At 39.8% G+C, this 27890-nt stretch overlaps 1 protein-coding gene across 1 annotated transcript; it reads left to right on the plus strand.

Moving 5' to 3' along the window:
- LOC119650375 (serine/threonine-protein phosphatase 6 regulatory subunit 3) lies at positions 1 to 27736 on the plus strand. Its single transcript, XM_038053112.1, has 15 exons — positions 1 to 609; positions 7090 to 7193; positions 7260 to 7339; positions 7403 to 7522; positions 7587 to 7740; positions 7806 to 7976; positions 8044 to 8351; positions 8410 to 8551; positions 8606 to 8712; positions 8776 to 8947; positions 9025 to 9089; positions 14327 to 14647; positions 14708 to 14768; positions 14827 to 15557; positions 22521 to 27736. Exons 2-15 carry the CDS (start codon positions 7134 to 7136, stop codon positions 22723 to 22725), a joined length of 2697 nt encoding a protein of 898 aa, XP_037909040.1. The 5' UTR covers positions 1 to 609; positions 7090 to 7133; the 3' UTR covers positions 22726 to 27736.
- Positions 27737 to 27890: the final 154 nt, after the last annotated feature.

The following is a 27890-nucleotide window of genomic DNA, read 5'->3' on the forward strand; positions in this document are numbered from 1 at the left end:
TTCACACCTGGCCGCTGTCATTCAACCTCTTGTACGATGTGTTGGTAATGTGAGTTGTGAAACGCCATTCGGTGCATCGTAGCAGTTGAAAAGAATTTTTTGATAGTAAAATCGCTGATTAACTGAGGGTACGGCGAAAAGCAAGACATCCGCTTTGCACTCGTTTTTAGAACACTTGTCGCTCGATAACGATTCGGGAACGGAGTGAGGCCAGAAAATTCGTGTGTCCCCTTCACGTACTGTCAGCTTGGAGTGGTGTGTGTGTTATCTCGAGAGTGGCGAAAAATATCTTGTGGAAGATTGAATTCGGTTTGCAATTTCCTTAGCTACTTCCCCGTTTGCAAAGGTAATGTTCGAGCGCACGGGTCTGTGAAGAATGCTGCAGCAGGAAAGGGAGTAACTGGCACGATCCGATGCCATTGTTTCCGACGCTCGTCAAGGTGATTTACGCTTAGGCACTTTTCAACGAACACGGAGAGCCCATGATCTGCCCGAGCAAAACGAGCTGAATGAACTACATTTTCAGTGCATAACGACGTTCCTGCCAGAGATTGTACCAAATATAATTGATTACACCGCGCGCTAATGTTTTTCTGTGATCTTGTTAAGGTAAATTGCGTTCTGCGCCAGTTGCGGGGCTCTGTCGCCCCGAAACGCCCATTTCAACGAATTATTGCTTGTGCACTTGTCGCAGCTGTCATTTGTGAGGAAAGTGTGTCGTGCGAAATTCGCGTGGATGTTGCAAGAGGGATGAGTGCGTTCCGGGCCGCCTGGCCCGAGCTCGGATGCTTTTCTGTCCGGGAAACCTACAAGCCCCGCTTGGGCCGCACTTTGCTCTTGTGTTTTTGTTTTCGCCCGCGGAGTCAGTCACCTTTCAGCGACTCCATCGTGGGCACTTGTTAGCGATTTATTTTGGTTCGCGGTGGAATTGCTCGCCTATTGTCTTCTGCACCTTTCTCCTATGATTCAAACGAATGTGGGAATTTGCAGATAATTCATGAATTCATATTTTTTAGGGTGAAAGTTTCTTTTTAATTTCCGAACTTTGATTACGCGAAAGCTCTCAGAGATAAAATCGAACAAACAAAAATTGGAAATGCATAGATATGACTCGTCTCGGTTTGCGAGGTAGTTTTAATATGGAAGTAACATTTGCAGAGGAAGCTTTTCACCCAGTGTTATTTCTGCATGTCATCTTGGTTAAATTAATCGCTCAAGGCACAGCTGCCGTAATATCTCTCAGTGCGCATCGTCTGGATGCTGTAGCTCCACAGCATGTCTTCTCATCTCATGGAAATAATTTTTTCCTGAGTTTGTAAAATCCGCCGTTGGTTACTCGCTTATTATACGTTGAAGACAATCAGAGGATCTACCTGCTTTCATCATTGGAATATCCCTTTCTACCCAGCCGTATAAATCTACCTTTAAATTCATTAAATCATTTTTCTGAAGTTTGGGCTAATGTGCCATAACAACCACTTGCTCTTTGAGATTTCAAGGTTTTCAGCATTGTTGTTATGGCTCATGGTCCGCAGCGACACAAGAAATCAATTTTTCACCGTAAAATCACATTTAGCCAATCAGTTTTTTCAAAATGTTAATTCCCTGGGAAAAAAATTGTCGGGATTTGCCAAATAGGCCTCCCTTTCACCAATGATTCCAATTTTTGACGTACATTTTTTCCCCGGAAGAATTTCTGTCTAAGTTTCGGAACGAATAATGGTGCCTGGGGGCAGATCTGGGGAATATGGCGCATTAATTGCAGTTTCCGCGGCACTGCAACTTGAAGATGGACTTCGGTAAAATTGCTCAAATTAGGAGGATTATGCAGACATCGATTACCCGCTTAGTTTTTGAGATATCGAAAGTTGATTTGAATGTCTAAATACATAATTTATGTTTGTTTTATTGCTAATTTTATGTTAAACTTGTGCACTTTGTAGTATTCCATGTTATTTGTACAGTTTCTTCATTTGATATTCTAAAACCAGTGAACATTTTTCTTCTTCCTAAGACTCGGGTCTACTTCTTCTCTCGTCTTAGATGCCATCAAGAATAATGTGCCCCTATCCGTTGTCCCTTATTCTTAAGGGAAGAAATCGAATAATCCCCCCATATACATATGCATACGAATCGTGACCATCAGTGAATAATTTATTGGAACTGTTTAATGAATTACAATCAAATCAATCGCTATCAACTGTAGGTCTCATACCTTTATCGCCACGGAGAACTCTTCTCCAGTATAAGCCCAATTTAATATTTTTACGGAAACTCACTGAATCTACAGGTCTGCAATTATCCAGAGCTTGGGCGGTTGTTTAAGACGGCGACGGAGAACTAGTTTAGTTTAGCCGCAACTCAAAATACTCAAGCTTTAGTTTGGTCCATCCCCTATCCATGGCCTTTTGCAGGGTTTTGTGAAGCTGATACCATTCTCCAGTGGCAGATAGTACGCTGATTATTCTTTGAAGAAAACTTTACCATAAGTGCAGGGTCATTTCTTCTTCCTAACATTTTTTTTGGGAGTAGGGTAGGTGGAGGTTGGACTGCCGCAACAGGACGCCGTCGGACTACCAACTAAACACCATCCTGTTATCAGAGAATCAGCTCTGAATCCTTTGACACATCACTTCGGGGCTAGGCTTTCCGCTCTCCCAGCTTTGGTAACCAATTCAAGGAATTTCTTTCACCAACGACGGAAGGGGAGGAAGGGAGTCGGCAATTCAAGAAACCCTCTACCATCCACTCCCTCCGCCGATTGAGCTCAATTTTCTTCGCAATAGGAAGAGCTCGAAAATGATGCTCAACACAACTTCATCTCCCAGCACTCTGCAGCATCTCATTGACAATGTTGTCTGGAGAACGCTCCCTTGTGTCTAATGCTGCGACAAAAGTCGTCCGTGTGTTCAGAATCGTACCCCACTCCATTGTAGAACACACAATCAGGAGATCGCGCCTTTCCAATCTTTTGCACGTAAGACTGAAAACCTCCATGCCCACTTAGAACTTGGGTAAGTACGTAATCGATGAGCCGCACAGTCCATCTGGCTCTTCGCTTATTTTGCCATTAACGGTGATAATATTCCATTTTCTGGACATGCTTGAGAAGTGTTCATGACAATATAATTTGTACGCTCCTGCTTTGATTTGTTTGGAGAAGCTCTTTTTCCGAGTCATACATTAAGCCAAAGTATTTGACTCTATAGTCTACTCGCCGGACGGAAGATTGGGATTCTCTTTTTGGTCAGGGTGACTACAGATTTTTTTCCAGCGCAAGGCTGAAACAATACATAGTCATCCATCTGCTTATCCGTCACATCAATATACCAATTCTGCTTTGTGCTTGTTCAACAGTGTGTCCGGCAACAAGTGTCGCAACGTAGTCTGTATTACCGACCAGGCGCAACTCTTCTGACATGTCGAGTCTTAGCAGATTATCGTAACAAGCGTTCCAGAGCTCCGGCCTTAGAATGGATCCCTGTCTTACTCTGACATGATCTCTATTCACTTCTGGTCGCTTCCCAGGGAGCGGTGTCTCAGATAATTGCACAATATCCGTAAGAGATGGCTCGGCATGTGGAGTGAGTTTTCTAGCATATCTGTCCATCTTACGGAATTGAAGGCATTTCTGACGTCAAACATTAGGATGAGCACATCCACGACCTACATAACAACATCCACCGTGGATTTCCCTGCTCGAACCCGACCTGCCTTGGGGATAAGTCGTTTCAGCGAGTCTAATCCTGATGAGCTTTTCGTGATCGGTATGGAGACGGGAGGTCAGGGTCTCCTTTCCCTTCGCTCTAATAAGGGTAAACGTCGCCACTTTCCAGCGACAAGGAAAAATGCTCTACTTCAGGCAAACGTTGCGAGCAAGTCGTTATTTTTTAAGAACTGCCGTTTCGAGCTCTTTCTTGGTGAAAAGGAGGTCGTCCTCAACGCCTTCTGCGCTCCACCAGTGCATGGAAGCTTCACAGGCTGTCGTTATTATGTTCATCACTGAATTTATGAGAGTGTCAGGTGTAACTTTATCACTCCCCGAAGGGGCCTTCAGTGCGTCTTTGATTATCTACTGATGGTCACTTCCTGAGACGTCTTCCAGAACTCGCCCCTCTTTTACTGATCGTGTTAGAAATTCCGACTCAAAATTTACGTTAGGGATAATTCCTTCGCAGCCTGGTCACCAGCACGTTGGTTTGGATCCGGTGTTTAAAACTACGAGCCCGGTTCTCCACGCCATTTCTAACATCCGTTTCCCTTTGGTAGGTGGGGCAAGCCCCATTCAAGGCTACTTGCATTAAAGTCATCTCCTACTAAGATTCACCCAACGTGCCCAAAACGACATCCTCCAGGTTATCGGGCCTGCGTCGAAAGTATGGCACAGTCTCATTCGATTTTAGGTAAACGTTATCCCTAAACACCATAGGGAAGGCAATTCTGCTCCACTGTCTTCAGGCTTCATTTTGTATTGGATTTCACCGAAGATATCTTACTTTCCGTCGGCTTCATGACCAGTGTGAATAAAATCCGGCTCAATAGATGACGGTGGGTGGGTCACTTAATCCGTATGGATGAGGATGATCCAGCCCGGGAAGTCTATAAGAGCAAAATCTATGGTAGAAAAAAAAGACGAGGCTTCAATTAGCAACAAAACTTGAGTTTATAGCATTTCAATAACGTTTTAAAATTGAAAATAAAAAATCCGAAACAGTCTTATTGTCTGCGAATATGCAGATTTCGTCGACTACTTGTCGCTTTCATCAATGCTTCTAGCTTCGATTTTGTTTTTTTTTAAGATTTTGTTTGCAAAACAAAACCTTATTAAAATCGGTTCAATGTCTATCTGTCTGTCTGTCCATTTGTCTGTATGTCTGCCACATGCACTTTTCTCAGAAACGGCAATACCAATTGACACGAAATTTGGTGAGAAGGTGGGAACTGTGAACGCCCAGACATGCAGTGAGTGACATCCTTCTACATTGAGATTTAGGGGGTCCCCATACATGTAAAAGGGGGTGTAAATTTTTCTTTCACCGAATTTGGTCAAGTGGGGTATCAAATGAAAGATCTTGATTAGTACTTTTCGAAGCCGATCTTAGTTTTGAGATCCGTTAGAACAGCGGGGAGTGAGAGGGGTGGAAAAATGATGATTTCTTGAATAGAACCATTCTCAGAAACTACCCAACCGAAAATTTTAAAAAAAGTCATGAAGCTGCCTCTATATGGTGTCCAGGCCTCAAAGTACTCTCCATATCGATATCTGTTCAAATTAAGTTAATAATAGGATATTACCATATTTTTGGGAAAATTGAGTAAAATCCCCCTTAAGTTTATCCCAGAGTTATAAAAGGTAGTAGTATAGAATATAATATGAAGCATATTATCCCCAAGTTTGATCAAAATCATACTATTAGTAACAAAGTTACATTAGCTCAAAGTTGTCTTTATCGTGTAAATTTACAGCCCGAAGTACTAAATCTGACATGCTAAATGCATATACATAACGGCCTACGTACAAATGGGATAGTTCTGCATTCAAATATACTCACAGAAGAAGCAAACAGAACCTTTCATACCTGACCGCCCAGCTTCCAGTTTCCCGACTTGTTTATGTATACTTTTCTATGGTCGGCGCAGGAAATTTCGTATATTTCGGACTTGGCCATCTGATCGATTCGATTCTTGGTCGATCCCATAAGGGTTTTGAAGCGGATTTTCCTGTTGCTGAAAACGACGTCCAAACCATGTTTTCCTAGTTTTCGTATCAAACGAAGGGGAATATTTGTTGAATTCCAAAGCTATTTTCTTTTGGGTTATAGATCCGGAGTTAGCTTGCTGAGCGCTTGCCGTTGAAGCGTCCTCGTTCGTTTGCTGATTCATTCAGGCGACCTCAAAAATATGCTTCGTCTCTTTCGTTACGCCTTCCCGAGAAAATGGGAAGGGTTAGCATCCGGTGGATCATGTGGTTGAGATACGCAGCTTTGTGCTGATGAGCGTGGTTCTTGTGCTGGATATAACTCGTTTTGGTTCTGTCGCTTTCCTGTAAATCTCCAGGCTTGATCCTCAATAGCATTTTCAAGGAAGGTAACTGACCTTCCTTTTCCATTTCCTGGGTGAACTTGACAGGGGGATGCAGTCTTTTAAGAAATTCGGACGTTTTTTCAACATTGTTTTTCTTGATGATAGCACAGATGGCTACATGCCTCTTCCAAAACTTTGCCATCGGATTTTGACTAGCTTCATATATTACTTTAACTTACCCTGGGTTTTTTTGTGGTTGATGTAGCTAATTCTCTACTAGAGCTGCCGGTTCTTTAACCGGAGCACTCGGAAAAAGAGTATTGACGTCGAAAGACACTAAGATTTCTTCTTTTTCGATTACCCCAATCAATTGAATAACCTTGGACTACTCATTTGAATTCTTGGCCGATCTAAGAAACAGTTTTTCCTTATTTTGTAATTCCCTCATAGACTATTTGGTTATCCGATCCGCGGGAAACATTTTCGCGGAAACGATTCTAAGTATGTATGACGAGGGAGTCCTGAGTCCGCCATCCACCTGATGGTCCTGGTCCTCACTATTGTTTCTTAAAGGGAAATGAAAGGGACTGCATCTAACGTATCTATCTAACTATTTCACAATTGAGCAGGCATTAATCAGCACAAGAATACATCTCCGTTGCAATATATTCATCAGTCGGAAAAATTAACAAGAGTGAAGTTTTTCTCAAAATCATTTCTTAACATGGAAAGTTTCTGTATTGTAAGATAATTCTCCACTGCTGTGTGTAGTATAGGAGTCAAAATAAAGTTTCCACCGTATTGGTGATTTTTGCTTTGAACTTGGGTCACTCCTTATAATTTTAGTCGTAAATGGTTCTTTAAAATCTTAGTTTTCGGCATTGCAAAAAGCGTTTTCATCTAATCGTTAACTTGAATCTTAATAATTACCCCGAATTAGAAATTAAATGACTCAACTTCCTCACATTTGAAGAGCTCAGTACTTTCGGTATTTTTCTTCCGCTGGTTACATATTTTACATCTAAACTTCGGCGACATATTTTAGTATTGTCTTTCTTTTTCCAGTGCTGTGCTAGTAAATATTAGAAGATAATTTACAAATCATCACTATGTTCTGGGAAAAGTCCTATTCGCAGTCTCAAAATATTGAGAACTTGCTGCAAAAAGAGGTGAGTTGGTTGATTCAAATAAATTCTTCCATTGGAATGTGATTATTACAAATATGACCCTTGCAGGATGTCACAGTTGAGGAGCTTTTGGATGATGAAGACATACTTCAAGAATGTAAATTGCAGACCCGACGCCTTATGCAATTGTAAGTTGAATCGATCATTCTACTAAATAGGTATCGGTATGGTTGACATTTTCGATTTTGTAGCCTAACTCGTCCGGATGTGATTAAACGACTGATTACCCTAACCATCACAGAACCTCCAGAGAATTTATCAGTAGCAGAACGTTTCAAATACTCCAATACAGCTTGTGAAATTTTAACATTGTAAGTTGCTTACAAATTTGTTAGCTTGGTTGCTTCTCAATCATATAATAATGTCGGTTTACAGCGGATTACCGTCCTTAGACCAAAAACTCGTAGAAAACACCGAAATATTGCAGACTTTATATTCATTCTTGGAAAATGAACCACCGCTTAATCCTCTTTTAGCAGCATTTTTTAGTAAGACTTTCAGCATGCTCATATCGAAAAAGTCTGAACAGGTAAATTGCATTAAACAACGAAATTTCCCTAAGAGTGTGGATATACATTTGAATTTTGTATCTAGGATTGGTTTTTATACCAGAAAATGTGCCTACAACTTCTTGAATTTATCAAATCTCGGGGAAACTTTCTCGATTTGATCTTCAAACATTTTGCAACGCCAGTTATAATGGACTTATTGCTACAAATAATCAAAGAAGTACAAGGAGGAACATTGAAGAAGAATTTATACGAAGTAAGTGTGGAACGGGGTATGCTGGAAATTCACAACAATTCTCATCATTTGTCTTTGTGTTTCATAGTGGCTCACAGAACAGAAATTAGTTGAACGAGTGATAAGGATCTTAGGGAACCCAGAAGAGCATGAAAAACATACCAATGTAGCCGAGTTTTTAGTTGATCTTATAAAGCACGGCCGCTCAATGCGCCAGTCGGATCGGGAAGACTCCCTGGAGCAACCATTTACAGGAACCGACCCATTATTACAATCGTTGGAGGATGAAGAGTCAATAAGTCTTTTGCTCGATATGATGTTGAAGGGCGAGCCAAAAGAAAGCAGCATTGTTGCTGGTATTTCAATTGTACTTACTCTTGTGGACGAATCAATTGTGTATGTACATCTGTAGCAAAGGAAAGGCAATTTGCTTATAAAATGTTTATATTTACAGAGATGAACCCGCCTCTGATAAAGCACTTAAAAAAATGATTGATAAAGAGAGAGAAAATCACGAACGTGTTGTGTCAACTGTAATTCATATCATCGCGCCTAGAATTCAGGAGTTTCATCATTTACTTTTAGAACCACCTACAGTAAGAGTGATTCCTTTTCCCTTTTAGAGTGTTTGGGTAACAAATTATTTTCAGAAAAACTACTCAATACGTCCTACACAAAGCTTTGGACTTACCAGATTAGAAATATGCCGCTTGTTAACAGTATTAATACAAACTGGCAACGAAAAAATAATTAATGCGTGAGTTTCCATGTTAGGTTTCTATTGGACATTTTCATTTTACCAATTTCTTTTTCATCCTAGAATTTGTGAAACTGAATACTTTAATACATTGCTCAAACTATTTAAGCAATACAGCTGGAATAATTTCCTGCACAGTGAAGTTGACAAATGCCTTGGGTACGTGTTTGCTTGCTCCGACCAAAATGATAACGAAAAGAATGTCGAAACGAATCTTACTGCCTTACAAAAACATGTAAGTTTCACTATTCTTCTTATTTCTTGTAATTTACACGATTTTCACGTTATTTACCATTACGTTTCCGTTTCCAGGTAATAATTAATTGTAAGATAATTTCGAAACTTGTAGATTGCTGGGAACATAATACAGAAACGCAGTAAGTTCTCAAAATTTATTTTAAATATCTTGCTTTGGTGATGGAGTAGATTATGGACACGATTCTCAGCTATTTTTCAACCATTTAACCGTTTAGTTAAATGATGAATTGAAAAATGCCTTTTGTTTAAAGCATGTTCCGTTGGAAGCGGTAATTTGCGTCAAGATACTGAACGGATTGCTAAAAGAATGTATAGCAATTCGGTTAGGAGGAGTGACATTAGTAAATATGAAGAGCATTTTTTGGTAATCTGAGCCACGCGTCTTCCCAGATGTACGATCATAATTCTCAAATCCAAAATTTAACGCAGTGTCGCTCGCTCTATCGCCCGCTATGATTCTGAATGCTGGCTGACTATCGACCTGTGGCGTAACATGCCATGATCGCATCCGAAATGCGAACATCATTGATAGATATGGGGTTGCATCGATCGTGGAAAAATTGCGAGAGAGGCGTCTTTGATGGGATGGGCACATATTTCGCGCTGACTAGAGCTTACTCAGTAGATTGGTCTGAAAAATGAAGTCGATGGTAAACAGCTGAAAGCCCGCCTGAAACAACGATCGCTCGATAGGTAGCCATCCTGATCAGGCCTATGACCTAGCAAAATAGTGCCTTCTATCAATACGAGCCGATTTTAGTTGTGCATTCTTCTACAGCGTGAAGTCGTTCCTTGATATTCTTTCGCCTCAGTTTTTTTCCGGTCGAGTGACTCCCAATTAGCAAACTGGAGCAGCGCGTGAGTTGCAGTATCCACTGAGTCCCCCGATTGTGCCGGGGATTTTTAGAGGAGCCTTCCATCTTGTCTTTAAGTATATGTCTAGGAATTCATCTGCCTTCCGTATTATGTAAAAATTTTTTGCAACAAGTGGTATTGTTACAGTTTTGACGCTATACCTTGACACCTTGTATAATATATAGGTTTGTCATGTCTCTTTTAAATGCTGAAAAACAAAAGGCAAAATGTCCATTTTTGCCATACTTTTTTAATTCCCGCGAAGAGAAAGAATTCGAGTGAAATCGACACTGCAAAGGTACCTCACCGCAAGGCCGATAGTTAATCTACAAATTGGCCAGTCTGTAATAGAAAATTCAGAGTGTGAGTTGGGATTTATGCAACTTATAATTTCTGAAACTTTATTGCTATCGAAACGTCAACACCGCCTCGGACGGCTGAGCTAATGGCTACGACTGCGCAGTGCTACGCATCAACGGGGAGTTCCGACAAGGTGGAGAAGGATGCTTTCCACGGACAATTAAACGCAGTTCAGGAGAGGATATGATAATAGCTTCCTCGTACATGGGATGGGGAACATGGTCTAGTCGACCGTAACAGTAATTGTGGGAGGTTTGTGGATTATAGCAGCTTCTATCGCCTCGTCATTGGTGGCACATTGTTCGAGTAAAGGGCCTGGGTTTCAACTGGCCGACAGCGCACAAGCAATCAGATCGACTACTTCTCGATCAGCAGTAGATTTAGCAACTTTTTTCTGAATGTGCATAACAAAAGAGGCGTCGACATCTGCCTCGAAAAGGATCACCATCTGATGGTCGCCTACGTTCGTTTGTGTGTTGCGTCCGCCATTTCTCGTAGGATTTGGAAGATGCGACCCCGAAGTTCAATATCGACCGTTTGTGCAATCCAGCTGTCGCTCGACAGTGGGAGAGTTATCTTGATGATCGGGCGGCAGATATACTGAGTAACCTAGTTGATTTTCCCGAGTGCTACACAGGTTGGCGACCAAGTTCCGAAGGGGCGTCAAAAGATCTGGTGGACTGCGGAATTGTGGAAGCGAATTGATGACCGGAAGGGACTGAAGACTATTGACCGTTGAGCGATTTGGGCGTGGCGCGTTCAAACTCAAATACCGAGTGAAATTATTGCACTGGTTAAGGTAGCGGAACATCCGATAGGAAATAATTATTTCAGAAGTGTATACCACATAATAAAAGAGTTGCACGAGGTCGCAAATCGTTCGGTGGTTCTGCAAAGGACGTCAACGGTCGACTTCTCATTCAAGACGACGAGCAATTGAAGAGGTGGAAGGAATACTTGATCACGGTTCTTAGCCGTATCACATCTGGTGAGGTTCATCCTCTTGTGAATGAAATGGCTAGTCCCCGTAGCATTCGGGTACGGATTGTTCCGGAGTAAAGCCGTTGGGCTTGACGGTCCCCTCGCAGAGCTATTTATCACTGCACCTGCATATATTCGGATGACTGTCTGGTTAGAGCACACGGATTATGGAATGTCGCATTTTGAATCTCACTGCTCTCGGGCGAGCGCAATGCTGATCACATTGCCTCCTACAGGGGGCTGAAATCCTTTAGTGTACCGTTACGGTCTTGAATGAAGTGCTCTAACACACTTCAAGGCCCTGATCCAATATGGATTGATGCATCAACGATTATTATTATTACCTGCATTTAAGGCAGGTCTGCTACTTCCACTTGTACGGAAGTCTTGAGAATCCCACGCTTTTCGCAAAGTGAAAGAAGGGGATGATCATTAAGATTCCACAGAAAGACACCCGTTTTGAGTGTTATGATAGAAGGGGCATCTGTGTGCTCCCTGCAGTTGCAAAGATATTGGCTAAAAGAATCCAGGAACGCATCAAATAACATCTCGAAAGCTTGAGCGAATCCTCCTGTATTGACCACATCAATACCCTACGGATCATTTTGGAACAGCATACGTAGTTTAGATTATCGTTGCACTTGCTTTTTATTGATTTCGAGAAAGCTTTCGATAGCGTGGGAACAGGGAATGTATCTGAAGTGCTCTATGCAGGAGGCATTCCAAAGAAACTAGTGGCTATTATCAGAGAGACATATGATTGTCACGGGTTGCACTGTTGCAGTTATCTCAACACCAAGATCAAGTTGAGATTGTTCTGTATTAGTGTCTTTTCAGAGTTGCTATATGAGAGTAGCACACGGAAAGTAAACTCCATTTCAGTGGAATCCACTCTCCTAAAATGGCACTTGACGTAGAACAGTAGAGGCGAAGTGCGGGCATCTTGAGAAGTCGTTCAGTAGTTGAAGGGCATTTCAGGTAACAGTGAACGATGGTGTGTAGATGTGGTTGATGCACTGTACCTTACTAAGGGGTAAATGAAAATCATATTATCGGGTCACTGGAAGTATTTGCCACGCCTTCTTTAGATTTTGTCATGTTCTGAAGTGCTCGTCTTGATCAATCGCGCGATTTTGCTTTTGGTCGTTTCTAACCGACTTCGATGCTCAGACAATCTTAGCAAGTGAGTTCTTGTCAGTGACAATTTCACATCCGTGCCATCAAAGATGCTTCTATAGCAATTTTAACACGATTAGCGTATGTCCACATTTCGAAATCGGATTCCGCAACATTTTCGCCTCCATCCATCCAAGCATTCGAAACCATAGGGGGCGGCAGGACGGAGAACACTGCAGTAAATTTTGAATTTGAGATGTTCGTTAATGCGTTCATCACAAGGGACGCCAGTTGTGGAACGGCATTTCGTCAAGTTGCGCTGATACGTGAAGCAATTTTATAACGCACTTCACCATCGGCTAATAGCATTGATCTGAAATATTTAAATCGCTCAATTCTCGGTAGGTTACAGTTACTGAGCGCTGACTGATAGCAACTGTTTTATTGAGATTGGTCATCATAAATTCTTTTTTATTCAGTCTTCGATCGTGCTGCGGGAGGCAATCATTTCACTTTTGGATACGTTCCTCGAGACAAACCTTGTTATGAGACTCCAGAAAAATATCATCCGCATAGAATAGTGTATAGGTTTAGATGACTCTTCGGATCCGTCCTAGAGGAACTTGTGGAACTAGGTGCTACTGTAAGGCATACCAAATAAGTTTGCGTGGAACACGATCAAATGTCTCCTCCAGATCTAGAATTACAATGTAGAGATAGGCAACACTCCTCACGGTGTTTCTTCATGAGTAACCACGTAGCGTGTATTTCCTCAGTAGTTCCACCGTTCTTGGCAACGCCGGTTGTTTGAGCGATGTCGCGAATGCGGTGGATAAGAATGTATTCAAAAATCTTCATGGTATGAGACAACAACTGGGCCGAACCTTTTTGTTTGACGATTCTTGTTCTGATGCTGATCTGGTATTTTCCGATTTGCTCGGTGCTTCCAGCTCTGGACATGGAATGCAAACGTTTGGAAACAAAACTTTAAATATTAGGGGAAGAAAGCTTTACGGTTTCTTACCAGAGCAGAGGCAAATCGTCAGACGTGCCTCACCTCTGCCCTGTGGAGTAAGTTGCTTCCCATTTGGTCCGGTGCGACATCAAGTGGATGCGAGGCTTTTCTATAGAATGGTCTTTTTTGCACGGTTTAAATAGAGGTGCCTGTTGATCGTTTCTTTTTGAACATTTCCCAGTGCATTGGACTTCCTTAGTCCTACCAAACACAGATCATTATCTTCTTTGGATGGACCATGCCCCTATCATACCTTCGGTTTTGGTGTTTCTTGGCGCCTCCCGCTCCTTCCTCTGCTTATATTAGCGTAAATTCTTCGTAGTCCTCAGTGACGACTTGATGAAAAAATGGTTGATGGTGTGGCCATTAGATGCTTGTTTTCGGGTCAAAATATCATCCGAATTTGTTTTCCATAATTTCGTAGGGTATTTTTTTTGTGTAAATCCAATTGATCGAAGACGGTCTCTGTGACTTTTCTGTACATGACGCAAATATTATAAACTACTGCGGCAGGCTTCCGGCTTCGACGGAAAATGAAGAAATGATTTTGGAAAAGCTAATTTTTTGCCTCCTGAATATTGTATTTCTAAACCAGAGGATTCTCAGAAAGTTAAATTGTTCACAAAGTTGATGGTTACAGGAGAAAGTGCTCCTTCAGTTGATTTACAACACATGTTTGGGCACATTCTCTGAAGAATCATGCGACATTGCCCCATGCAGTAAGTGGCTTTTTACGCATAGCTTCATTGCTCTATCAAATGTTTCATTGATTATCGAGTTTGTTTTATACATTTTTGTTAGTCTTTTTTGAACCATCGTGAATATGTATAATGTTAATTTCCTTAGTAAGCAACAAGCAACAAGGAGGCATAATGCTCACAAAGATTAAAACCGCGTCCCACTATAATTAGGCTCCTACAGAAAGGAGTTCTTTTTGATTACTTATTTTCATATTTTTTAGTATAGTTTGTGAAAGCAGATAGAACTACCATCTTTGATTTTGAAATTGAAAATTATCTTCTTTTTTAGAGCTAGCCAAAATGGACGTCGTTTAGGATACATGGGACACCTCATACAAATATTAAAAAATGTTTCGTTATGTGTATCAAAATATGACGAGCTTGGTGCCTTAATTCAATCAACTCTAAACGAAGAAGAATGGGCTAGTTGGAAGTCATTAACGGATCCAGAGAATGGTGAACTCTCGAATGAATTGCTTAAACAAACTCGATTGCTGGCAGATTGTGATCCGAAGGCACTTAATTGCGATAATATCATAGCTGACCTGGGCAATCTGGATGTGAATAATATTATCTCTCATATGGATACCAATATGGAAATGAATTACTCGTAAGTTGTGTATTCTTTCTACTTTGAAATGGAGTGAGTGATTAATGGTAATTTTATTAGGGACGGTATCGACGACCAGGGTTCTCCACTAGGTGAACCACCATTGTCCAAGTTCTATGATGTAAGTTCCCCTGTAGATAAAAATGTAATATTATTCATGACAGTATCTTTTTTTACAGTATTTAGACAATGATAATGTAATTAGTTGTTTATTATCGTCATCTGGCGAAATTTCCGCGAATTTACGACAATTGAAAGTATGGGGTGCTAATTTAAGTGAGAATTTAGATGATGATATGGATTTAGAACGGTTTAGTATGGATTCAACAAAACCAGAAATAAGTTCATTGAACATGACGATCAATCCTTGGGGACAAGATCCATTCGCAGAATCTGGAACGAGTGGAAATGATGTGGGCGGCTGGGCCGATTTTTCCTCAAACAACTTTGCTGATTTCGATGCTCACTTCAGTTCATTCAGGAATGATTTCGGCGACAAGTATGAACCTGACCAGGACACTACCCAGCAGCCAGAGCCCCAGACTGAATTTAAGATTCTAATTGAGAAGAGCGATAATAATGCTAACGTTGAAAAAGTTCCCATAGAAACAATGTCTGAGCAGCAAACTGAATTGCAAAATAAAAATGCCAAAAACATAGACTTACAAAATGCCGGAAATGAAAGTGTACCGCCGATGTCATCTACTATAGGGAATGATTACGATAATGAAGCACTCAAAACGAGTATGTATAATGGGGATGAAGTGAATTTGGGGGAGCATGAGCACAAAACCAGTGAGGAATTGAAACAGGCATCTGAAGCGACAAATGAAGATAATAATCCAGTCATATCGAACGGTCCAGCTTCAACCATTCTTCATGGAGAAGGGGATTCTTTAGGTGATGAAAAGTAAGTAACCATTATTTATCTCTTTATCACATTTAATTTGTAAATAATTGGCTTTTGATAATATTTGCATTAGATCTTGAGTCTTTTAGGGTGAATGCCTACTAACTATTAGAATATTACATTGGCTAATGCTATCAAAAATTGGGGACAAGTTTCCCATAATGGCAGGTAGTCAAGATCTCGATTAGTACTTTTCGAAGCCGGTCTTAGTTTTGACATTGGTTGGAGAGGTGGGGAGTTTTTTTTTCTTTTTTTGGGAGTAGGGTAGGAGAATGCGTTTACGCACAGGGTGTTGGACTCCCGCAACAGTGCGTTGTCGGCCTACCAGGTAAACACTTCTCTGTCATCAGAGAAGTAGCCTGGAAGCGTTTGACACATTACTTCGGATTAGCCCTTCCGCTCTTCCTGTTTTGGTAGCCTTCAAGTCAGGGAATCCCTTTCACCAACGGGTGGGGAGGGGAGGAAGGGGTTTGTTAGTTCAGGAACCCCTTACGATCCGATTCCTCCGTCGGTCGAGTTCAATCTTCTTCGCAATAAAACGAGCTCGAACATAATGCGCAACACGATTCCAGCTGCCAGCGCTCTTCAGCATTTCTCTGACAATGTTTTTTTGGAGAGAGCTCCCCTGTGTCTGCATAAAGCTGCTGACGAAAGCCGTCCCACCTCTCGCAAGAGAAAAAGGTGTGTTCAGCGTTGTCCGCCACACCATTGCAGAACACACAATCAGGGGATCACACCTTCCCAATTCTGTGCAGGTAAGAATGAAAACCTCCATGTCCGCTTAGAAGTTGGGTAAGGAAGTAATCAATCTTACCGTGCGTTCGGTTCAACCACGAGTCTAAATTGCCGATGAGCCGCCTCCCTTGGCTCATTTTACCAAGAGAATTGCCACTCGGTAAGGGTGCTTTCACGTTCTTCACGGGCAACCACCTCTCTTAAGTTCTCGCCCTTACGGCGGTAGATAGCTTTGCGCTCCTTGGCATGGCCCATGTCGCACCAATCGGACAATGCACAAATTAAGCTTGTTTTTATTTATAGGTACAATAGATAATTTCTATGAAAATGAAACCAGTATTAATATTTATAGAAAACTTTTATGAAAATTTACCATTGCGCATACATATGTCTACAAAAAATCAGAGAAGCAATAGTGTATTTGGCTGTAAATTCATTTGTGTAATTATTGATTTAAAAAGTCTGTCATTTTCGTCTGTTTGAAACCAATTTTTGTTCTATACTAAGAATTTCTTACAGCATTGTTATTATGAAACATCATCAAAGTTAGTTTTAACAAAAATGTTGAGTGTTTCTGCAGTCATCGGAGCTTCAGACGCAGTGGACGTCCAACCATTCGGTTTTGTCATCATTAACGTCACTATATTGTCTGTTGGCGGTGATATTTTGCACAGTATTATTTTCTTCGTATGTGGCAACAGTGTCATCGATACACGCATATTGGTCAAGGTTCTCCTTTGCTATGAGTAGTTGATTGTCAATAGCCCCTGCCTAAACGCTCAGCGATGTGTCATGCTCTTTGTCAAAGTGATCTGCATTTGATGCCATGGTACAGTGGCTTGAGTAAATCCGTGTTTATAACAGCTAAAAATGGTCCTTTGCGTGAGTTTGGTCAGAGGAGGATCATGATTTGTTGTTCATAGGTTTCAATAGACGTATTATTGGCGATATAAAGATGAAACTGCGTGGGTGTGGGTTGATTTTTTTACCTTTAGCAAGATTAAAGGACAGTGGCGGACGTAGAAATGTTAAGGGGTAGTCTAGTTTCGATTGAATGGCCATAAGGGTACTACGTAGGGTTTTTACTAACCCATTTTTTTCTGAGTAAAAATTGGGATAATGACTGGAATTAAATCAGATCAGCTTAAATTCTGCAATTAATTTGACGGTAGGGCTGTGTTTGGTGAGATAAACTACCAGGTTGTGAAAAAATAACCGAAAGTGTTAAGTGTTATCAGCGGCAGAATTGGGTTTAGTAGACTAATATATATATGTTTGCCTTTCACCCTTTGGTGGAGTATAGCGCGTCAATCATACCTACGCACCATATTTCACAGTTATCTGAACTTCATTTCAACTGCCCCCACGGCTTCCTGAGACACTTGCACTCGTCCTCTATTGTTCTACGCCAAGTGCCCTTGGGCCGACCCATTTGTCGGTTATCTTTGAAGAGTGGATTCTACTGCATGGTGTAGCCTGCATTGCAATTGTTGCCTCTCCTCAATGTATGATTTAATTCAATGAAACTTCCGTCTTCCTATCACATCGCATACGAGTGCCAAGTCTGTGCGCGACAAAGTTGTTTGTTTGAAATAGTATCAGAGTACTCCGATGATACGATGCAGATAAGTATTGACGAAAGCTTGGCACTTTTGAATAACAGTGGAGTTCACTTTCCATGTGCTACTCCCATATAGCTACACTGAAAGAACACTAGCACTGAACAGTCTCAACTTGGTCTTGGTATTGAGATAAATGTATTTCCAGACCTTAGACAGAGCAGCGAAAGCGAATCTAGCGCTATTAATGCGTCGGGCAACATCCAGCTCGGTACCACCGTCGACAGAAACCAGGCTTCATCGATTTACAGATTGGTTGGCGCCTTTGATGATCTACCCATTTATCAAGATAGAGTTCGATGACCCTTTAGACTGAGAATCTTGGTTTTGTTAGTGTTTATCTTCAGTCCAACTAAACTTGCCTCCCTTTCCAAATTCAGATCCATTTGGCCAAGGTCAATGACCCGATGAGAGCGCAAACAGATGTCATTAGTGTAATCGAGGTGGTTGCAGAAAGATGCTGCCGTTCACTGAATTCCTCCACGTCCTCCGGGCAATGCAGCATGAAAAATGTCACCGATAATAAGCAGAAATAATATAGTAGATTTTACCTCGGTGCAGCACGTAACATTTGCGCTATCGTAAGACAAATAATGGCTATTAATTTGTCCGGAATGCCCCTTCTGCGTAGAGCATTTCAGATAAACTCCCTGTTCACGCTGTCGAAAACTTTCTCGAAATCAACGAAGAGCAGATTCTGCGACGATCTAAATTCCGCGCACTGTTCCAAAATGATCCGTATGGTGTTGATGTGGTCAATGCAGGAAGATCTGAAACGGAAACTAGCCTGCTCTCTGTCGGTCAACCTTTCGAGGTGTTCTTTAATGCGTCCCAAGATTATTTTAGCCATTATCTGCGTTTTTTCTCTACCTCTTCCGTTGTTCATCATCGTGGATGAGAAGTCGATCGTTGACGTCTTTCACAGGAACATCGAAAGATTTGCGACCACATGCAAACTCTTTCGTGATGTGGTATAGAGTTCTCAAATCATTGCGATCGGTGGCATCTTCCGCTTTCCTGACCAGCGCAATAGTAAAATCTATTTTGTCGCGGCGTACAGTACGCTGAACGTCTCGGGATTTCGTTCGGTGTCGAAGTTCGAGCGCGTCACGTCTGCCTTCACTCGTAGCGGTCAATAGAGCCTTCAACCCCTTCCGTTCAGCGATCCATTTCCACGACCCCGCAGTTAGCCAGATCTTATGACACCCCTTCGGGACGTAGCGCATAGGCGCACACGAGAAGAGAACGTTTTTGATGGCGGTCCAATGCTCATCGATATTTCCGGCCAGGTTATTCAGTAGATGTGCCGCTCGATCAGTAAGATAGCTTTCCCATTGTCGAGTGACAGCTGGGTTGTACCACCGATCGATGTTGTATCGAAGTGGTCGATGTGACCTTATGGCAGGCTCTGTACTCGAAGAATATGCCACCAATGTCGAGGCGGTGGAAGTTGCAGAAATCCACGAACCTCTCACTGTTACCATTACAGTCGCCAAGATCACATACCTGAGCAAAGTATTGTCAGATCCCACCTTGGCATTCAGATCACCTTTCACGATCAGAATGTCACTTTTAGCAAGCTTCCCCTGAATCGCGTTTAATTGTTCGTAGAAGCATCCCTTTCGACTACATCAGAAGTCTCCATTGGCGCATAGAATTGTACAATTGTGATGCTTCTTAACCTGGAGCGAAATCTTGTAGTAAAAAGTCTGTCAGACTCCCGGGTCCAGAGAGCGCGCCTTGCGGTAGCCGTCAAAAGCAACCCCACATCGGATTCTCGTCTGCTACCAATTGGCTTTCCAGAGTACAAAAGTACATTGCTATTATTGTAGCAAGAGGGGGAGGAGTCCTCTTCAGAGTCCCACTATCTTACTACAGAATATCCAGTTTATATCGCTGGAATTCCCGCTCAAGTTGGAGAAAGCGACCATTCTGAGGACTCTCGCTACCGTTTTCAAGGAGCTTGCATACATTCCAGAAACGAATCATAGTTCGTTTTCGATAGCCAAAAGTCATTGCCGTGAGGTCAGTCCCTTTTCGAGGCATTGTTGATGTTTCGGTAACAATAAAGTTTCAAAGTTTACAGGCTACTACCCTAAAAATTTCGATCTCTTTTAGTCGCTTCTTATGACAAGCAAGGAAGTATACTCTTGAGCTTCAACTTACAGTGAAATTCCGTCGAAAATTAGTCAGTGAGTCACAACACCAATCAAATTCATAGAAAAGCAAAAGCATAATAAAATTTGGGATTGGAAAAATGGGTCAAATTGGATGGATGCCTATTGAAAAATAATTGATCAAATCGAAATAAAATGATTTTTGTCCGAACAAACTGATTCTACTTTGCTTAGTAAATGAATTTAATTTAGTTTATTTCCCCAAATACGTATTTCGGGTCTTTTTGCTGCTTCGATGCCTTCTTTGGCCAAGATTCGACGCAAAGCTGGGAACATTTCCGTAGAGTAACTTATGCTGGCTTGTTGTGTGCCCATCTTCATTCTCTCTTATTCAAACAAAGTTGTTAGGCGATTTCGTTCCTTCGTACCTTCCATCTTCCTAACTAAGCTCTAGATTAGAATTGGCCGAAATCCGTTTTTTGTAGCTTTATCCACAATGTATGTGTTTCCTTTTGGAATCTTTCTTTAGTAAGTGATATAGACAAAAGTCTGTGCACCATGGATCGGTAGGCGGCCACTTTATACTGATGTGAGTGGTTAGATGTCCTGACAATGGTGCGTTGTTTACTCAATAGCTTCCTATATATTAGGTTGGGGAAAAAGTAATGTCGTATTTTGTCAATAGATGGCGACACTTAAACATATCTTGTGCTGTACTTATCGCATCGGGTCATACTATATGGCAATTTCAAGACGACAATCTGGGCTACAGGTTTCTCTTTGACAATTTTATGATCGTACTTTTCAGTCTCAGGTTATAGCTCGTCAAAGATAGCGTCCACCAAGGAAGAAATTCGTCATATTTTACATTTTTACTATCTGAGAGGAAAAAAGCAACGAAGACGGCCAAAAAAATTTGTGAAGTTTATGGGTCCGATACTGTAACGATTCGCACAGCACAGCGTTGGTTCGATCGATTTCGTACTGGTGTAGTGGATGTCGAAGATACACCCCGTACTGGTAGGCCAATTGTCGTAGAAACCGATAAAATCGTCGAAATCATCCAAGTAGACCGGCATGTGAGCATTCGCTCGATTGGCCAGGAACTGGGTAAGGACCATAAAACCGCTGAAACGGAACAAATTCGACCCACTTTTGAAGCGGATGGTGACTGGTGATGAAAAGTGGATCACAAGCGAAAAAGGTCGTCGTCGAAAGCGCGACGAGCCGGCCCAAACCATCGCCAAGGCTGGATTGACGGCCAGGAAGGTTTTGCTGCTCAACTATGGCCAGACCCTCAATTCGGTCCTCTACTGTGAGCAACTCGATCGTTTGAAACAGGCGATTGACCAGAAGCGGCCAGGATTGGTCAATAGGAGTGGTGTTCTGTTCCACCAGGACAAGGCTCGGCCTCACACATCTTTGATGACCCGGGAGCTCGGATGGGATGTCCTATCGTACCCACCGTATAGTCCGGACCTGGCACCAAGTGATTACCATCTCTTCCGGTCCATGCCAAACGCTCTTGGTGCTACTAAATTGGCCTAAAAAGAGACTTGCGAAAACTGGCTGTCTGAGTTTTTTGCAAATAAAGAGGGGGAGTGGGACAATGGAGTTGCCTTCTAAATTGCAACAATTTTGCGAACAAAACGGCACATAATTGACTTAAATCGGATAATTCTAAGTATGTTAAATAAAGCGTTAAAATTCGATCACAAATACGACATTACTTTTTCCGCAACCCTATATATCGAATTCGGGGCAGTTGTTCCTGTTTAGCACTTTGATGTCGAGGAAGGGGATGCCACCTTTTGATTCCACTTTGTGAATTTTATATTAGGGTGCCAACCGTTGATTTGATCCAGTATAGTTTGCTTATCCCCCTCTTTTATAATGGCCAAAACGTCATCCACATAGCGTAACCAAACTCTAGGTTTGGTCATCTGTCGTTCTATTTTCTTTTCTAGGCCTGCCATGGAAATTTCACTTAAAAGTGAGGACAAAGGCTGTCCCTTTGGTCGTCTTATAAAATTTATTTCGAAAAGTAAAATAATTTTCAGACATACATGTTGTCGCTAGTTTGGTCTTCCTTTTACCCTCCGGACTACTATCATGCTGTTCTTCTAGCTTACGTAGGGCTTCTTCCACCGGAATGCTCGGAAAATGCAGCAGCCTGCATTTTCCGAGCATTCTCTCTCTTTTAGTCGCCTCTTATGACAAGTAAGGAAGGCTTTTAAGTATATTCTTAAGCCCCAACTTACAGGGGTTTGAAGGAAAAAGGGTCCGAAAGAGTGGAATTCCGTCGAAAATTAGTCAGTGGGACACAATACCAATCAAATTCGTAGAAAAGCAAAAGCACAACATTTGGAGTTGGAAAATGGTGTCAAATTGACACAAACGATGAATGAAAAATAATTGAACGAAACGAAATAAAATAATTTTATTTGTAGAAATAATTAATGTTTTTATTCTTCAATTCCAATCTTTCGAAGGTCCAGTGAATCGCATACGGAAAAGAACAGTACAAACGTTGACCAGGCCACAAAAATTATAGAGGGGGTTCAATCTCCTCCCGCCAAACCCCCAACAACTACAACGGTATCGTCATCATCGGAATCAGCAATCGAAAGCAAAACTACAGGAATATCAACTACAGTTACAACCGACAATGAAACATCCGAAAATGGTCCAATTTAAGGAAGTGTTTTCATGTATTATTTTAGTACATATTACTGAAGTTTTTGCTTTGGGTTTTTATGCTACGATTTAACTTAGTAATTTATAAAATTGAATGAAAAAAACATAAAAAAAAATTAAAGGTATATTTACATATGAAAAAAGACGATAAAGTTTCCTGTACACCTACTTATCACACAAATTTTTTCCTGGTATCATATCATATTTTTATGAAGTAATGAAATACATATATACCGGCTAATATAACAAAGTGAGCAGGAATCTAAGAAGCTGAACACTTTTTAGTTATGATCAAGTTTTTTTTATTCTTACATGATACGTTTTCAATATTGTCGTCCACACTTGATGCTTCTCGAGAATATTTTCTAATAGCATTCGCAAGTTCATCGAATAGTTGCATTTGAAATCAATTTAAAATTAGATGAATAAGCTTGAGTCGATACCTGTGAATATATATAAAAATTCTACTCATACCAATGACAATGAAAGAAGAGGTCTTACCTTGAGCGGGTTCGTTATTGGTGTCGTAGCAGTTTTTCATTTGAATATTCTGTGTTACTTAATAGACAATGAAGACATCCAATTGATGAAAACGCTATTACCAGAGGAGCTTATGAGGCAGTAAACACTATCTCCGAACTTTTCCAGGCATTTACGGGGGTAGTGTTTCAAATCATAGACTGAATGTTATGCTTACCTAACTGGCCGAATAGATTTGTTGTTTTAGTCCTCTTTCATTTGTTTCTTTATTTTTCACTTTGAAAAAAAAAAAAATAAAATGCACAATAAATACTTATTAGTAACCGAACGCTAAGAGTAGCATCGAACTTAGAAACGATAACAATAACAAGGTATTAAGAAAATAAATAGTCTTTTTGAGAGCCTCTATTTCGTAAGTGATGTACCTTGTTTATTTGATGTAAACCTTTCCTATTAGCTGTAAGAGAGCAAGATTTTCCTTATTGGGCTTATTGAGGCCGAATTTCGTGTTTAGTACTGATGAGAACATACGCTGCCGTTTTGAATATTCAGATGCCCCTGAAGGCAAGTGATATTGAACGTATGCCAATTGAAACTTTTCATTTGAACTATTCATTACATATCTAGGGAGTACACTCTAGCAAAATTTCGATAACTATTGGTCCTCATATCTAGACTTATGATTGCAAACTTGACCATGGAAGTGAATTTAATAATATTCTGCTTTTATTACGATGAGCGCGCATGAGAGCTGACTACTGATTAAAATCTGAGGGAATCTCGAATAATCAAAGTGGAAGATGCATATGTTGCTCAAGTGAAGAATATTTTCTCGAAGCCTTTTGCATGAAAAATAGAGTACGGACGACGATATATGTATTTGTATAAGACAAATAGATATACTCTTAATTATTCGTGTAGCCTGAATTGGTTTCAAATTCGTTTTTAAACCGTTGTCTTCCTTTTGTATTTTAAACGAGAACGCTTTCCATGCGGCGTAGACCTACATAGAATTGAGCATGCATCAAAGTAAGCCACGCATGTTCTCCCCTTGTGAAATCAATTAAATTGTCTGGCTAACTACTAAATCGCCTACCCCGTCCGCATTGAAAGTGGTGAAGGTTGAGTTTGCCTTATGATTATAATAAAATAAGAGACGATGACGACGATAAATCATGTGAGTAGAGATACGTTACAGAGGATCAGTTTTAAGACGAATAATGGTACAAAATTTTAATGAAAAAACCTTTTGCTTTAATGATACGTACATACGTAGTACTGTCTGACATATTAATGATTAACGAGAAATGAAATTCAAATTATATTACGTTACTACTTACATAAGAGCGTGTGAATTATATTTTTGTGGTCAAAACGATCGGCTATTATAATGTATTTTTTTATTATTTAAGTGCTGTTCGCTTTTCTGTACCCTGTCAGTGTCTATTCGATAAATAGAGATTAATGATGTTCTATATACGCAAGACTATAAGTAAAAAGATAAACCTAGGCTAATTAATTATTGCGTAGCTAATATTTTTAATATTTATGAAGCATTCTTGAACACTGAATACCTGTACATATTATAATCAAATACGAAGATCCGAGCCCCATTTCTTTTTCAATTCCATTGATACCAAGTGCTTTGGAAAAGCCAACGAGCTATCTTTGATTTTGTTTTGCAATTAATCTGAGCTGCTGATTTGAAAATTGTAAATTTGAAACTTAGCATTCATCATTCAAGACGATTCACAATGTTTCAAATTCCTGTGTTAATGTGTGTATTTTAAAAGTTATTTGGAGAAACTTAAACTTAAGTTCTATGAAGGCCCCGACGTTGACGAGACTGTATCACGAGTTCCACCAGACTCTTATTTACAAATGTCCAGAAAAAATGTTGAGTTCTTCGAGTCATATGACACAAAAAACAAAAGATTCTAAAGACAATCACGCGATTCGTTCTTAGTAAATAAATAAATGATCATATTTCCGATTTAGTGCTTAAGTGGTACAGCAATCAACTGGGACTAAGAAGTGTGTTGTTTGATGCCAATGACTTGTTTCGGTATTGATTTTATTGAGCTTATATCCCGAGTAATATATTATTAATTGAACATATCAAAAGCAATTTTTATAAAGAAATATTTTCCATACCGAATGACGATGTACTTTAGAGAAAACAGCAAATTTTTCGATGAAATATGAAAAGAAAAAAACAACACACAGCCTTATATTGTGATATTAAATTTGATATCGTTATTTGTTTTGTTTGATTCATTTCCAATATTCGGCAATACAACTTTTCCTAATGCGTATTGTTTGTAAAATTAATAGAGAATTTGGTATAGTAGATAACGCATATACAATACATAAGAAAAATCAGTGCCACTACATTAAAAGAATGAAAGAAGAAAGCAGAAATATTTAATCCTTAGGTTTTATCAATATAAATTTCTTTGTAAAGATCTGCAAACCTTTTCATTGAATAGATAGATACGAATTTCACTAGAGTGGTCTACTTTAATTGATAACATATTGCTCAACAACTAACTTATTGTGGTTTCTCTTGTTTGGACTGTTTTTTTTTAAGGAGAAAAATCGGGAGGGACTCCTGAAAATCGTTCATCTAGATAAACATATTATTCGAAGAATTTCGAAAGAGAATGGTGTTTGAGGAGACCGTTTTCCGTCCACTCATCGGTTTTGTTTCTGCTCTGATTAGAACAATATTTTATTCGATCCATCGTCGTCCACCGTATCTCATCCTTTCTCAGTGCATGATTCTGAAATATAGTTAAATTTTGATTGTGAAAAAGTCGTAAGTTACATGAGTACTCGAAGAGTAGAATTAAAACCAGTGAAATATATTTTTCATTCGATCGTGCAACTATAGTGAAATATTTAGAATACTGTCACCTAAAAAAATGCAGGGCTCTCCCAGAAAATTGGTAGCAAGTGGAGAATTAGAACTAATATACGAATATATCAGTAGGAATGCATTCTTGATTGTTTTTGTTGCGAATTGATCTTGAAATTCGTTTTTTCACCATCCTCTTTCGAAATGAAAACGTTCAAAACGAAATACATGTATAGGACCTCGCTTACCTCTTCACATCTGTAAAGCAATCATATTATTTTTTCGACGGTTAGAACCTAATGGAGAGATTCGGTTGATACCAATCTAAAGCACAAAATACTACTGAGCTGGAACAAAATGAAATGGAAACAATGACATATGTAGCAAAAAGATAATGTCAGCTAGTTTGGAATTATATCGTTTAATTCAGGGACGTACAACGTACATTGTAAGAGCCGTAGTGGATTAATTTTCAATAGTATTCGAGGGTTTAAAGTACGGAAAAGTTAACCAAAAGACATATACCTAGATGAGATTATAATCGTTACAATGATCATCATTTTTAAGACTATGCTTTATAACTTAAAAGAGTATAATTTATACGGAACACCATTTATCTTGCCCTATGTTTAACATTTTGCATATACGCGTATAAACTATAACTTGATTCACATCGACACAAACATTTCAATTATTCAATATTTCTCAAGTTTTAAGAGAACGAATCAATACAAAATGGACCCGAACATGAAAGACATAGTGCCGAACGTAGAAAATTTAAGGCAAAACTTACTTACAAAGTTTATTTTTAAAGTATTTCGATGATGATTTGAACTGAGATTATGTGACAATGGGCTTTAACTCAGATCTCTACAGTAAGCAATTTTACTCGCACAATAGTGGTAATAACGACGTTAACAATGAAAGAAAAAAACAAGCAGATGTAATAATCATTGCAGGTACGCGGCGATTGAATTCGTTCACTTAGAACCACTTTTTCTATGATATTTAATAACAACCGAAAGGTGAGAACCGTTTCATGATTCATACAATTTGCTTCTGAAAGAAATTGAAGTTACTAGATGATTTACGTAGTACGTACATACTTCAATGTAACGTAGGTTTAGTGTAATAGACATAGAGAAAAAGAAAACAAAAAAAAACAAGTGTAAGAGAGTCATTTTGAGAACTTTAAATGGAAACATACATACATGGTGCAATAATGTGATTTCAGGCATTGAAATTTTGTACTTTCTTAGTTTTAAAAAGTGACAGAGGTAGTATTTGTAACCTAAACAGTTTAAGTAATATCGAATATCTTCCTATTCAAAAAAAAAATAATTAGATTAAAAGAAAAAAAAAATACAATTGTTTAACTTAACCGTTAAGGATGGCTTTGTAATTGTTAATCTGTAATTGTAATTAAAATGTGAAGGAGAAAAAAACAAATTAGGAAGGAACATTCTAAATGAGAGTAATTTAAATGTTGAATTATATCGTCCTTATCGAGAGTAAGATAAGCATCAATTGAACAACCTAACAACTTGAAGAAAAAAAAACATGATAAGAAAATTGTGAGAAAAATTATAATAGTTATGTGTTAAATGTGCAACCAAAACTTTAATCTGTGCCTACAAGAAATAATACAAATAATAATTAATCAAAATACTTAGACATCCATTTTGTTTATTTATTTGATTTGACCCCGCTCCCATCCCAGTCTCTGCTCAATCTATCATTTCAGTTATTGACATCATAAAAGGGGGAAATAACTAGGAACTCAACTGTCAGCCGGTCACGGCGCTTTATAAGATCAGGTCTCTTTTGT

Source organism: Hermetia illucens, chromosome 2, assembly GCF_905115235.1.
Source record: "Hermetia illucens chromosome 2, iHerIll2.2.curated.20191125, whole genome shotgun sequence".
NCBI classification, from domain to species: Eukaryota; Metazoa; Arthropoda; class Insecta; order Diptera; family Stratiomyidae; genus Hermetia; species Hermetia illucens.

Coding starts and splice junctions, on each gene's coding strand:
- LOC119650375 (XM_038053112.1), top strand. CDS start 7,134: ATGTTCTGGGAAAAGTCCTATTCGCAGTCTCAAAATATTGAGAACTTG. Junction 7,741..7,805: donor TATCGAAAAAGTCTGAACAG/GTAAATTGCATT, acceptor TTTTGTATCTAG/GATTGGTTTTTATACCAGAA. Junction 14,769..14,826: donor CATTGTCCAAGTTCTATGAT/GTAAGTTCCCCT, acceptor CTTTTTTTACAG/TATTTAGACAATGATAATGT.